At 39.1% G+C, this 14,259-nt stretch overlaps 1 protein-coding gene across 1 annotated transcript in view; it reads left to right on the top strand.

Annotated features, from left to right (window-relative positions):
- Positions 1-10,213, top strand: part of LOC123455048 (vomeronasal type-2 receptor 116-like) — a 40,526-nt gene extending 30,313 nt beyond the window's left edge. The window contains exons 2-6 of the mRNA XM_045134736.1: positions 1,071-1,356; positions 1,723-2,529; positions 4,838-5,065; positions 5,354-5,477; positions 9,309-10,213. Coding sequence (XP_044990671.1) covers positions 1,071-1,356; positions 1,723-2,529; positions 4,838-5,065; positions 5,354-5,477; positions 9,309-10,213 — 2,350 coding nt within the window. The remainder of the gene's footprint in view (positions 1-1,070; positions 1,357-1,722; positions 2,530-4,837; positions 5,066-5,353; positions 5,478-9,308) is intronic.
- Positions 10,214-14,259: the final 4,046 nt, after the last annotated feature.

Here is a 14,259-nt window from a genome sequence, read left to right as displayed (position 1 = left end):
GAGAACAGCTTCCATATCCTCAATGATGTTAACCTTTTAAAAATATTTCAACTAAAGGAGCCTAAAACAGCCCACACAATCATCTATGACAAACTCTATATCCTTCATATCCTTCTACTCTGTAATTTCCTCCATGAAACAACTGGCAATTCCTCTTAAATTCAACATTGCTCAAATTTCTTGCACATGTGTAGACTTCAGCCAGCCTCTCTACCATATTATCACATAAACTGCTTCTAGCTGATTTCCTGAAAACATTCTCTTTTAACTCTGAAACCTCAAATCGCAAGCATTCCCAGTTCACACCTCAATCTACATTTAGGTTTTTCAAACATTACTAGAATAGTCTACCAAGCAATACTGCTAGCATTGCTTCTCTAGTCCAAGTTGCATATTCTTCAATTTTCTCCAACAAACCAGTTCTAAAAGGAAGAACCAGGTAGTCAGGATTATTGCAACAATCACTCCAATTCTCATTACCAAATTTAGTAGCAGTTAACTTCTCCTTGCTAGGACAAAATGCCTGACAGGAAGTAGACTAGGAAAGTAAAGTGTTTATTTCAGCTCCCTGCAACTTAAGAGAAATTATAAGGGGAAATTTTATAACACTGTAGGCACATACCAAGAATAGACAGCATGAACTCACATCTTTCTACCTCAGCTGGAAGAAGCAGCAAGAGTAACTTAGCATGTAATGTCTAGGAGGTGGACTATAAAAGCCAGACCTTCCAAGAGTGACACACCTCCTCCAGCAAAGCTCCAACTACCAATGGTTTCACTAGCTAGGGATTGAGTCAAAGACTTATCATAAACACATGGGGTACAGAGAACATTTCACATTCACACCACCACAACAATGAGAATAAACTTATTTACAATTGTTCTGCTCTTATGAGTTTTCAAATACTAGATTCTAAAGATGTCATGTCCCTCCATCCTCATAATAGAAGGAACATGATCAACAAGAGAAGTTCAGGGAGAATGTCATTTGGTAAATAATGTTCAGTGGGCTTGATATGAAGCTTATGAATGACACCTCATCCATGATGATGATTGTGCTCCCCTTTCAGATTGCCAATCAGAAGGTTCCAGCATGTGCTTGCATTGATTTTTGCCTTGGAAGATATTAACCATAACTCCCAGCTACTACAAAATATGTCATTGCAATTGCATTCCATTTCTGAGATTTGTCAGAGTTTTTCAGTATTTAGTATTGAAAATGAATTTGCAAATCTCACAAAGGATTCTCCAAACTATATGTGTGAACAGAAAGCATGTCAGATAGCACTTACAGGACCCTCATGGGCAGGATCTGCCAGACTAGGACCGCTCATGCAGCTCTATGCAAGGCCACAGGTGAGTCTGAGTCTATAGAGGGAATTGAAACTCAGTCTCATAGTGGCATTTTCTAGTAACTGGTCAAGGTTTATGCCTATGTTAATCATGATTTTAACTGAACTGGTAAACACTCAGATTTAGTGGATTATTATCCTTTACTTGCTTGAAATAGAAAAGAAGAACAAGGTAAGAGAAAATGAGATTCACTAGAAGACTCACTACTCAGCAATTTCCTATCAGGTTCTGGGAAATAAGATATTACTGTGGTAATAGCATGAAGAAGATTTTCTTCCATTTTCTACTGGTTAAAGGTCAGTCAGAAGTTACCTTGTGCCTGACAAAATCCTTCTCGTTTTGTAGATTCCAATGTTCTGTTTTCTTTAGATTTCCTATGGACCATTTCATCCTACACTAAGTGACCGGGAGAAGTTTCCTTATCTTTATCAGGTGGCTCCTGAGGATACAAACCGGCCCCTTGCCATGGTCTCCTTGATGCTTCATTTCAGCTGGACATGGGTGGAGCTGTTCATCTCAGATGATGACCAAGGCTTTCAATTTCTCTCTAACCTGAGAGTAGAAATGCAAAGATATGGCATATGTTTAGCATATGTGAATATGATCCCTGTAAACACAGATATATTATTGACAGCTCTTATAAATTTGCGTTATCCAATCTTCACATCATTAGCAAATGCTGTTGTCATTTATGGTAAGATTAACTCTATTCTGGAAATGAGCTTTAGAAAATGGGAATGTTTAGGCACACGGAGAATCTGGGTCACCACCTCACAGTGGGATCTCCTCCCATGTGAGGGAGATTTCATCCCTTACTCATTCCGTTGGTCTTTCACTTTCGTACACCGCCATGGTGAGATTTCTAGTTTAAAACCTTTTATCCAGACAATGAACTTTTCCAAATATACAGAAAACATTAATTCTGTAAGATCAAGGTGGATGGGTTTTAATTGTTCTCTCTCCAAATCATACTATGAAACACTGAACAACTATTTTTCCAACCCTTCACTGGAGTGGTTTTCAAGGCACAGCTTTGACATAGACATGGATGAAGAATTTTACAACATCTACAATGCTGTGTATGCTGTGGCCCATGCCCTCCATGAAATGATTCTTCAACAAGTAGATTCTCAGAGGATAGGAAATGAGTTTATGAAATATGTTTCATGCCCTCAGGTAAAGTGTCTTAAAATCAGTGGTACTTACTTTCAACAAATGTAACATCCTCAATGTTGTCAAAACATGCTCATGCCTGTTTGTCTAGGATTCTTTGTTTCAATTGCAAGGCTTTCTGTACTTTGTCATGTCGAAGCAAGTAAACTCTTTGTGTGTATACATCATGAAGAAGACTATGAGCAAGGCTTGCTAACAGACAACTATAATCTCAACACTAGGGAAGCTCAGACAGAAAGATTACTGTGGGCTTGAGGCAAGTCTAGGCTACAAAGGATGAGTTCCAGTTTACACTTGGTTAGTGAGAAACACTGCCCCAAAATTAAAAATGAATAAAGTTACTGAAAACCAAGGAAACTTTTAGTGAACTTCAATGATTTAAGAGAAAGGTGAGCTTAATATCATGCTTAAATTAGGTGGTGTTGACCTGGAATTCACTATTTTGTCTCAGAGTGGCAACAACACATTGTGAGCCTCCTTCCTCTGCCTTCCAAATCATGGGATTAAAGGCATACACTACCAGGGCTGACAACTTTTTCTTTACTTGAAATATAAACACAGACTTTACAATATAAAGTATAAATGAAGAACTCATAAAACCATGCTTCTGAAGTAACAAGAACAAAAAGTTGTTTGGGGGGGGGCGTTGTTTGTTTATTCAAAGCAGGGTCTCACTCCAGACCAGACTGACCTGGAATTTACTCTCTAACCCTAGGCTGGCCTGGGTCTCACAGTCATCCTCCTAACTCCACCTCCAAAATGAGGTGTTACAGGTCCAGAAAAGTCCTTGAACCCCACACCTTGGGTGCATGTCTACTTTTAACCAAAGTGTTGAATAAAATAAGACTGAGAAGAATAATTACTAAATTATTATATTTATTTAAAGAAGTACAGAAACAACAAAAGGAAAATAACTACACTCACATACCTTGAGAGCCCACATGATGGTCCTGAAAAAAACACAGAAAGGAAAGCCAGGTGTGGTGGCGCACGCCTTTAATCCCAGCACTCAGGAGGCAGAGGTAGGAGGATCGCCATGAGTTCAAGGCCACCCTGAGACTCCATAGTGAATTCCAGGTCAGCCTGGGCTAGAGTGAAACCCTACCTCGAAAAACCAAAAAAAAAAAAAAAAAAAAAAAAAAAAAAAAAAAAAAAACACACAGAAAGGAATGAAAGGAAAGTACAAAGAGCTCTTGCCATGTAGAGAGCAGGAGGGGTAAAGAGTCCATGTGGAAATGTGGAAAGTAGGTGTTAGGGGGACCCTCCTCAGCTCAGCCCAGCCAGGCCAAACCAAGGAGAAATTCAACATAAATAATGAATGGATCACCAAGAAAAAGAGGTTTGTCCCCTCACATACATCTGTTTAAGACATTAAAGTGGTAGGCCTTAACTTCTGGCTAATGTGAGCCAGAGAGACAGTAAGTTGTCTGGGCTAGGGGCTGTCTCTGGAAGAGGCGAGTCATGACACCAAATTCTGGGGGCTGAACTTCAGGAACTACAATGATAGGACTAGATTTAAATCCCAGAAGAGACTCCCTCCCAGTAGGGGTCCAGGCTTTGTTTGGAAAAACAGACCTAAGGAACAGATGAGAAATCAGATCATGTTTTGATCTCTACCAAAGTAGAAACTAGAAGGATAGGCCCAAAGACATTCCTGCTCCTTACTTTCAGGCGCCCAGTTACCCTAGCTGCCTAACAAAGCTACCTGATTCTCTCTCACTGGGACGAAATGCCTGCTCCCAAAAATTGTCTTCAAGAATCTGGGAGAGAGTTTCCATATTTGGCATAAAGTAGTTCCTCCAAAAGTGAACATGTTCCCAATCTCCTTTTCATATCTGAAGCTCTAAAAGTGACCAGAGATGATATTGATATTGATACTGATATTTATCACAGTGTATAGTCTACCTATTATTTCTTTAGCAACTGTTTTGTCAGTTTTTGTAAGACCAACTATTATCATTTTCTATTTTTCTATGATTTTCAAGGTAGGGTTTCACTCCATCCCCAGCTGACTTAGAATTTATGCTGTAATCGCAGGATGGCCTTGAACTCACAGTCATCCTCCTACTTCAGCTTCCTGAGTGCTGGGATTGAAGACATGAATTGCCACACCCAGCTAAGAAAGTAATATTATAAAAACCATAATGCTATTTTTAAATGATCTGTGTAAAGTCACGTATTTTACCAGTTTGTTTTCAGCAGTGAATGTGCATAGTAAGGAAGAACTATAAAATAAAGGGCATTCCCTACATCATGCATTCAGTCATGACATGTGGGCCTTTCCAATCATGGAATGATGTGTATTTTTTAGGTACATGCTTTTCTGAAGAATGTTCTCTTTATTAACCCTCTTGGAGGTGAGGTGAATATGAACCCCAAAGGACAAGTAAGTGATGAGTATGATGTTCTCAACATTTGGAATTTCCCCCATGGTACTGATCTGAAGGTGAAAATAGGAGAGTTTTCCCCACATTTTCCACATGGTCAGCAGTTGTATTTACCTGAAGACCTGCCAGAGTGGGCCACAGGAAGTAGACAGGTGAGTTGTCCTGTGCTGGTGCTTTACACTAGATATTAATGATCATGTCCTTGTGGAATATGTGTTTCCTCATCATATATTGATTACTAGATATACTTTATAAATTTTTAAATATTTGACAAAAACTGTAATTTCCATGTATTTGTTTCAGTATGATTATATAAAGCAAAAATTACTATGATCATCAAGCACTAAAAATAAATTTTTCATGGTCCAATCAGGTAAAATTGTCTGGTTTGAGAGGAGTATCTTAGATTTCTTTCCCTGACACATGTCTGAATTCCTCAGATCCTGCCTTCACTGTGCAGTGTGCCGTGCCGTCCTGGGTTCAAGAAATCCCATAAGGAGGGACAAGCAGCCTGCTGCTTCTATTGCTATCAGTGCCCAAAAAATGAGATTTCCAATGAGACAGGTAACTGCATGCGAGAAAGAAAACAGTGCCTCAGATTGATTATCTTCTATAACACACATGAGGATTTCAAGGGTCCAGGAAAGAAACTCAAGGGAAAAATATCAGCCAGGCCTGGTGGCACATGGCTATAATCCCAGCACTTGGGAGCAGAGGTAGGAGGATCTCTGTGTTTTGGAGGCCACCCTGAGATTACATAGTGAATTCCAGGTCAGTCTGAGCTACAATAAAACCATACTTCCAAAAACCAAATGAAAAAAGAAAAGAAAAGAAAAGAAACTCTTCTGTCTTACTAATCACTGAATTTATGTATCAATATTGCCCCTTAAAATATACACACCCTATTACTCAACCCATTGTTGTAAAAAATTTTCCTATATATTTCTGTGAGAAGTCTATGTAAGATTTCCCTTAAGTATGCATTATTTTACGCTTGAGATTTGTACAGAAATAATGTGAAATGTACAATCCCTGGATTTGCTACAGAGTGAGAAGTTCTTTTGTTTAATTTTTAGTTTTAGAAATTCTGCAGAAAAACAGAACTTTTACCATGGCTTAATCTAAAAGTGAGAAAAAGGAATGGGAGAAGGTAGAATTGTCTGACATACTGCTGTGTGTATTTCAGAATCCTTTCTTCAAGTAGGATCTGTACATTTCTTGAAAATTTTGAATTTCCTTTTCCAATGAGCATTTTGCAGTGAACTTCTCTTATATATAGCAAACAATGTGTAAGAGTACAAAAGTATGTGAGATTAATGTAAAACTACAGTATTGCTCTGGCACAGAACATTAAAATCTTTGAAAGAAAAAAACAAAAATGGAAGGTCTCCATTTTAAATGTCATTCATATATACCTTGTGGATGAGACCTATATACTTTTACATACTGTTAAAAGGATAAATTATTGAATTACTAAAAAAATACATACTTTATTATCCATTGTTTTTCAATTTTTTTATTATTTCAATCATTGCTGTTGTTGTTGTTGTTGTGTGTGTATCAAAGTTTTATTAGGTAAAAGAAAGAAGAAGAAAGCTTCATCCCAGAATTCAAGATCTCAAGATGCAGCTTCGATCTGTTAGGAGTGTCAGCTTTTATTGGAAATAACCACATGATGCTTATAGTTTAAAATCAAACAAAAAGGATCGTGAGTTAAATCACAAAATCACATTCTGTTAAACAAGGGAAAACTATTACAAGAAGTCACAAGGTTACATACATCACATAGGAGGAACTTAGGAAAGAAACAGTCTAGGCTTTGTAATCACAAAGTTATTTAGAAACAAAGAGATATAGGGAGGTCATGGTGCACTGCACAGAGAGAAAATCTCATTCCTTAACTAACAGTAAATGCACTGCTCAGAGGGGTCATCCCATTCCTTTCACATTCCATTCTCCATTTCCCCCTCTGATATGACACTAAGTTAAATCCTTGATTTGTGAAGAACAGTGTCTAGGATATTTTCATCTAGGGGGTGTATTGTGTCCACAATACTATGAGTTTAACAGAATTTATTCAATTCTTTACATATCTATTTAGAGCATTAATAATGCAGGGTCCTATGATAAGGCCTAAGAGCAGTAGTATCAGGGGGCCAGCAATAGAAGAGATAAGGGAAGTTAGCCATGGAGACCAATGAAACACAGACTGAAACCAATTACTAGTGTCTTGTCTCTGAAGTTCTTTTTCTTTGATACTTTTCTCTAACTAAAGCCATTGTATTTTGGATTTATTCCTAACTGATTGGTACAAAATCAATAAGTTTTATCTAAAGCCACACATAAGCCCACTTGTTTCATAAAATCAAGTCTGATCCTCTTCTATTTTGTCCCCTCTACTTTCACAGCCATTGGAGTGGTTAGGATGACATTGTGGGGGCCCTTCCAATGTCCCCATATGGTGTCTCTTGATCTAAACTCTGTCACCAAGCTGAAAGGAATGGGGGAAAACAGAGTGAATCTGAAATGCAGCCTTGATTGCTGGAACAATGGACTCCTGGACTCTCTAAGATTTGGAAAGAAAGAAGCATTTCTTTAGTAAAGTTAGTTATCTGTTCAAGACCCATATGGGGCAGGATTTGGGGGAAGGAGTTCCATACATAATTTGAAATGGAGTAATTCATTTTACATAAGAGGTACACCTAGCCCTCCACAGGGTAAAGGGAAGGAGTACCATCCATCGTTCATCAGTCTCTGGGATTAATTCTTTCTACCTGTCTGGAACTTTGGGGATGATAGGCACAATGTAATTTCCAATTAATCTCCAATGTCTTGGTCAATTCCCTAGTGATTGGACACAAAGGCAGGCCCTCTATCTGATCAAATCTGGAGGCACAACCCATAGCAGGGAATTATCTCCTAACAATTCCCTAGTCACACTTTGACTATGTCTCAGATATGGTCAGAAAAGCTTCCACCATCCTGAAAATGTATCATTATAAACAAGTAAACATTTATATCCACACTGATCTGGCTTTACCTCAGTGAAATCAACTTTCCATTATCTACCTGGCTATGTCCCCTGATCTCTGGCCTCCATTGGTGGTACCTTACCAGAGGAGGCATTTGTCTGTTGGCAGGCCTGACAGTGGGTGGTGATGACGTAGATGAATGAGTCTAGACCAGTTCTTGAGCTCCAGATAAAGTAATCACCCCTCTCTCAAGAATAAGGAGGAGAACAATAGAAAAGACCACCCAGTGCTGAACTCTAGTCTCCAAATTCCCACTCACACAGGTCCATGCACACCCAGAAAGAAACATGTAAAACACAAAGGTCTTTGTACATGCGTTTGTATGCACACACAGAGACACACACCACAAATGCACACACATGCACACACTGAAAAGAAATAAAGGTATCTTCATCATTGTGCATGTTCAATATAAAAAGATATTCTTCAAGTTTATGTAAAGAAAAATGTATTTAAAATTAAATATTAACATATATCATAACAAAACTTTATCTTGCAGCTAGGAGTACCCTCTTTTTCCTTTTCTCACTACATGTCATCTATTCCTTGGTAATTTGTTTACTGATGTTTCTCATCCTACTTTCTCAATAGGTCTTGAATAAATTACTAAGGCAAAAGATTATGGAGGTAAAATTCAATAAAATTTTCATAAATGCTATCCATGTCCTCTCAAAATTAATTTGCAAAACCCTCCTCCAAGGTGATGGTGTACAGTTTTGGTGATACTTATACACTGGTGTCCACTTTTAATCAAAAGTTACTATCGCTTAAAAAGATAATGGTGGAAGATTTGAATTTCCCCACGGTGAATAGCCAACACAGAGCTCCACCTAGAGTCAGACAGTGGAATGTACTAGCTTCCACACTAAGTTGGAATGCACAGTTTGAATAATTACATATATTACATTTACAATTTATGAATTAACCTGTTTAAGTTTTTTCAAGTTTTCTCTGAGGAAAGAGTTCACTCTAACCCAGACTGACATGGAACTCACACTGTAACTGAAGGCTGGTCTTGAGCTCTCAGTGGTCTCTCTGAACCTCTGCATTCCAAGTGAGTGATATAAGGTGTGAGGCACCACACCAAGCAATTAAGACTTTCATTAAGACCCTGAATGGGTTGACACAAGGAGTATTAAGATGAATAAACTATTTTGTATATGTGATATAATTGAAAGTAATAATGCTTCCTAGGTGTCCTTCTCCATGCATGCCATATCAATTAATTTTGAGTCATGTCTTCAGGATAATCCACTTGCTGTCAATGCTAACAAAGAAGGAACATGCTGGACACACCCATGTGAGACAACAGTAACACATGAAAAATGGAGCTGTACTGATGAGTCTTTGCTCTCTACCTCAGACATGGAGCAGTGTGTGAAGTGTCCAGGTGACCAGTATGCCAATGTACAGCAAACCCACTGCCTGCCGAAATCTGTGAACTACTTGTCTTATGAAGACCCCTTGGGGATGACTCTTGCCTGCATGGCACTAGGCTTCTCTGTACTCACAGTTCTTGTTCTTGGGGTGTTTTGGAAGCACCAAGACACTCCCATTGTGAAGGCCAATAACTGCACCCTCAGCTACATCCTGCTCATCTCCCTCAACTGCTGTTTTCTCTGCTCCTTGCTCTTCATTGGACGTCCCAACACTGTTACCTACATCCTGCAGCAGATCACATTTGGAGTTCTCTTCACTGTGGCTGTCTCCACTGTCTTGGCCAAAACAGTTACTGTGGTCCTGGCCTTCAAGGTCACCACTCCAGGAAGAAGGATGAGGGGGCTGCTGGTATCAGGAGCACCCAATGTCATCATTCCCACTTGCACCCTGGTCCAAATTACTCTCTGTGCAGTGTGGCTTGGTACGTCTCCTCCCTTTATTGACACCGATACACAATCTAAATATGAACACATCATCATCATCTGCAACAAGGGCTCAGTCACTGCCTTCTACTGTGTCCTGGGATACCTGGGCTCTCTGGCCATAGTGAGCTTCACTGTGGCTTTCTTGGCCAGGAATCTGCCTGACACCTTCAATGAAGCCAAGTTCCTGACCTTCAGCATGCTGGTGTTCTGCAGTGTGTGGGTCACCTTCCTCCCTGTCTACCAAAGCAGCCAAGGGAAATTCATGGTGGCTGTGGAAGTCTTTTCAATCCTGGCCTCCAGTGCTGGGCTATTGGGCTACATTTTTGTACCCAAGTGCTACATTATTTTGCTACAACCAGATAGAAATTCTCTTCACAAGGTCACATGTAAAATCAATTCTTGAGCATATATCTTTCCTTAAAATTTAAACTAAGGTTACTATAGAGACTGAAGACATCATATCATTATTTTTTAATCCCAATTCGTTTTTTGCACCCCCACCCAAGTGAGTTTCATTTGTTCTCAATGATAGTTATGTATCATCTGAGTGGTTTAACATGAATTACTTAGACAAGTCAAATCTTGTATCAGAATGACAATGATTGATAAGGAGTTTTAGAAGAAAATTACACATAGAGACATGACCTATCTATGAACCTGAAGTTGGGCTCAGTCTCACTGGTTACCCATAGGATGATGAGTATAATGATACTTATTGAGGAAGAATATTTTATGAGATTATATGAGGATTCAAATTGTACAAATCTTGTCATGGTCTTGTACTTTACTTAAACAGAATGTACATCAATGAAATATTGAAACCATAGAGAAAGTAATTCCTTATTACATTGATCTCATTGCTTACAATTGCTCTTTAATTGGCTGACCATCATAAATAACATGTGCAGCTATGACACTGTCATGAAGTAAATCCTTAACATGGGATAATAATGGTGGTGGTGGTAGTGGTGGTGGTGGTGGTGGTGTGTGTGTGTGTGTGTTTGTGTGGAAATTATATATATTTGCCAGTATTTGTGGCAATGGTTTAAGGTCTCTTGTCTCCAAGAGTCCTTGGGAGGAGAGAGTGTTGAGGATCAGACATTAAGAAGCGTGCCTTACTGGGTTGTAGTAACCATCCTTCTCTCAGTCTTCACTCCCATCTCACCTAGAAGTTTGCACTCACATGCATTCTCACTGTTATGATAACCTTCATTATGAGTCCAGCATACACAGGACCATGCAACAGACTGAGAAATACTGTTGGAATACTTTGACTCCCAAAAAGCTTAATTGCTAAAGTAATGCAAAGTGGATTTCAAATGTAAGAATGATGCATGTTTTCAGGGGTTTTGGAGGGTCCCACAACTTTATGAACACAAATTTGAGAACCTGTTCTATTTTTAGAAAAGAATTGATAAAAATAAGGTCAAGCCAGATAAATTATAAATTATTAAGTTTATTTAAGGAGAAATCACAAATTTGGGCTATTTAAGGGATATTGGCATCTAAGAAGAAGGCTAGAGCAGCGTCATTAATACGTGAAAACTAGGAAACATGCTCTCAAGTGGAAAACATTGTATAGTTTATAATTTAATAAAAATTGGGGTTTGTAGGGAAAGACTAATATACAGACACAAACCTGTGGAGGGTAGTTCATAAAGCCCTTTTAAGAGAGACTGAGGCTTTCAAGAAAAGACCGGAGTGGAGGCACAGCACATGGAGAATAGAATGTAGAAGCTTGTGCAGGGAGACATAGGAGAAACAAACATTGTATCCACCTTCTGTTTCCCCATGGAAGACAATTAAGAGGGAAAATAGTGGAAGCCTAAGAAAGAATAACAGAGTGAAAATACCAAAGGAGAGACCAAGAAATTTAGATAAGACATCTTAATGTAGAAATAGAATTGGACCCATGATTGTCCCAAGTTTAGAGACACAGGTAACAGGCCTAGAGTTAGTGGAAGCATCTACATGGTAGGTCTGGAGTTTAATGGAAATAGACACATGGTAGATTTAGAAAATAGAACATGATACACATAATTAAAGTGACAAATTACCCCACAGTAAAAAGTAGAAACAAGTAAATAAAAACATTCCTCCAAGCCAAGAAACAGTATTACATTCTCCAGGTTGGGTGGGGGTAGATGCCAGGCTCCCATTTATTCCACTGGCCTGAACAAGGAGAGGCAAGCAGAGAGAGAATCCAGAGACAGTGACAGGAAGAAGACTGAAGCCTTTATACTATAGAAAATGAATTCCTTGTCAGATTCAGGTATGCAAGGAGAAGACCCAGTTGTTTTGTAGATTTGGAGGGAAGACCCCAGGGCCAGCCTACCTGGAATATCTATCTAGATAGCATGCTATACTTTGGTCAGCAGGCAGGACACTGTAAATCAATCCAATTATACACAAGTTTCTTTTATGCTAAGAGTTCTATTCTTGTGCTAGAGTAAATTGGCATGTGGGGTGGCATCTCCTAGTTCTCTCTGGCCCCCAATTTCTACTCCTTGCAGTTTAGCCAAGCCACAGCTGGAACCACTGGGGAACTGGGAAGATAGCAAGAGTGCTGTGTCCATGCTGTACCTGATAATCAGTGCCGTGGTATAGAAGACAGACTCTAAGGATACTCAACACCTACCAAGCAGAGATCCAGAGGCTTTTAAGAACTCATCGCTGAAGTAGACTTAAAACTCAGCTGCTATGGCTCAGGGAATTTAATGGAAGACGGGGTGGAAAGACTGTAAGAGCCATAGGTTGAGACATCATGCTCAGAGGCATTCCCCCCAAAATTAACTGACTATTGATTCTACAGTGCATAAACCACAACCCCATGGGAAATACCTGTAAACCCATTGAGGAGCATCACCAAAAGAAGGGGTGTAGGTACAAAGCAAAAGAGGGTACCAATATATGATGTATCCATATGAAACATGTTAATAATAATAAAACAATTGGCTAAATCACCTGCCACTGATGATGTTATTTTGAGAAAAGATGTACCATCTCTGTGGAGTGTCATGAGAGTTAATGTGTAGACAATGGTCCAAGGTGATGGAACTGATGTCAGTACTAGCCTTGGAGAAATATTACAACCTGGTTTGAAATATAAGAATTGAGGTAAAATCAAAAAGGTGAATCATCCTGTCAATTTCTTCTCACCTTAATATTGTTTCACCATTTCTGCAGGGACTCATTGGCCTTTCAGTATGATGGCATATGCACCATTGCCAAGCCTGTACTGGCTTTACGAAGCTGCATGAATAAATTAAATATTTTGAGACAATGTCAGTGATAGTGGTGCAAAGATTGCTCACTGTAACATTAATTGGCCTAGTACTCATGGGACACTGGTTTAATACCTAGTATCACCAAATTTAAAAAAAAATAGAGATTCAAAATTATATCTAGATGATTTAGGCAATGTGTTAGTCTGAATTCATGTCCCTCAATAGACTCAGATGTTTTACTGATGCTTGTAACTTAGATTTCAATCCACACGGCTAGCAGAGGTGCACTGTGGGTGGCTCCTACAGTCCAGCCCTAAGGCGTTACTGGAAGCAGACCTGAATTCCTGTCTACGGTATGCACAATGATTTTGCTCTTGTTTTGGGTGGTATTGGTGTTGGTTTTTCTCTTTTACCATTAAGGAACATTCCCTGGATCTGTCACCCTGAAATAAATCACTTCTTCCCATCAACTAAGTCTGGTTTGGAGATTCATCCACCAGTGTGGAGCTGAGTAAAAAATACAGTAATGATATTATATGAGAGTGCCTCCTTGCTCAGAGGAAACTCAGGATATGCTTTAAATTATGAAGAGAGGAGCATAGAAGAAAAGAGAAAAAAGTAATTCATATTTTCTATACTTTGAAGAAAATGAATTTCAAATCATGCAAAAGCAGTATTAACCATCTGATCCATCATTTTTAAAAAAAATTAGTTTTGTACTCAATGAACATAGTCAAGTTGATACCATTGTTAGGCTCATCCATATCCTACCATGTCTCATTAGCCCCTCCTTGTTGTGGTATACGGGTCTTGCATTGTGGGGTCACCCCACAGTTAGGACAGGAGAAATGTCTCTGTATATCATGACCCAATGAGTGATTCTGACAATCTTTCCACCCCCTTTTCCTCAAAATGTCTCTGAACCATGTTGGTTTCATTTTTATTCTGTTTCAGTGATGAGTTGTTTGAGGCCCCTGAATCTCTGGCTAAGTGGTAAGAGTTGATTGTTCTCTGTGTCGATCTCCTTCACCCTTGTGCTGGTGCCCAGCTCACCAAGAAACCAGCACCCTTGCTTGTTATGCCAATTATTCTTAGTTTCAGCTGGGGCCCTTTGGAGGTATGATGTGGTAGTTCTCACCTTAGGATCTGTGTCTGTCTGAAAAAGAGAAGCAGATTCTCCAACAGAAAGTAAAGTTAGCACCAGACAAATGGGATAATGCTT

Source organism: Jaculus jaculus, chromosome 15 (assembly GCF_020740685.1).
Source record: "Jaculus jaculus isolate mJacJac1 chromosome 15, mJacJac1.mat.Y.cur, whole genome shotgun sequence".
In the NCBI taxonomy this organism is placed as follows: Eukaryota; Metazoa; Chordata; class Mammalia; order Rodentia; family Dipodidae; genus Jaculus; species Jaculus jaculus.
The sequence above is the reverse complement of the archived record's forward strand: the minus strand, read 5'-3'. Positions and strand labels throughout refer to the sequence as shown.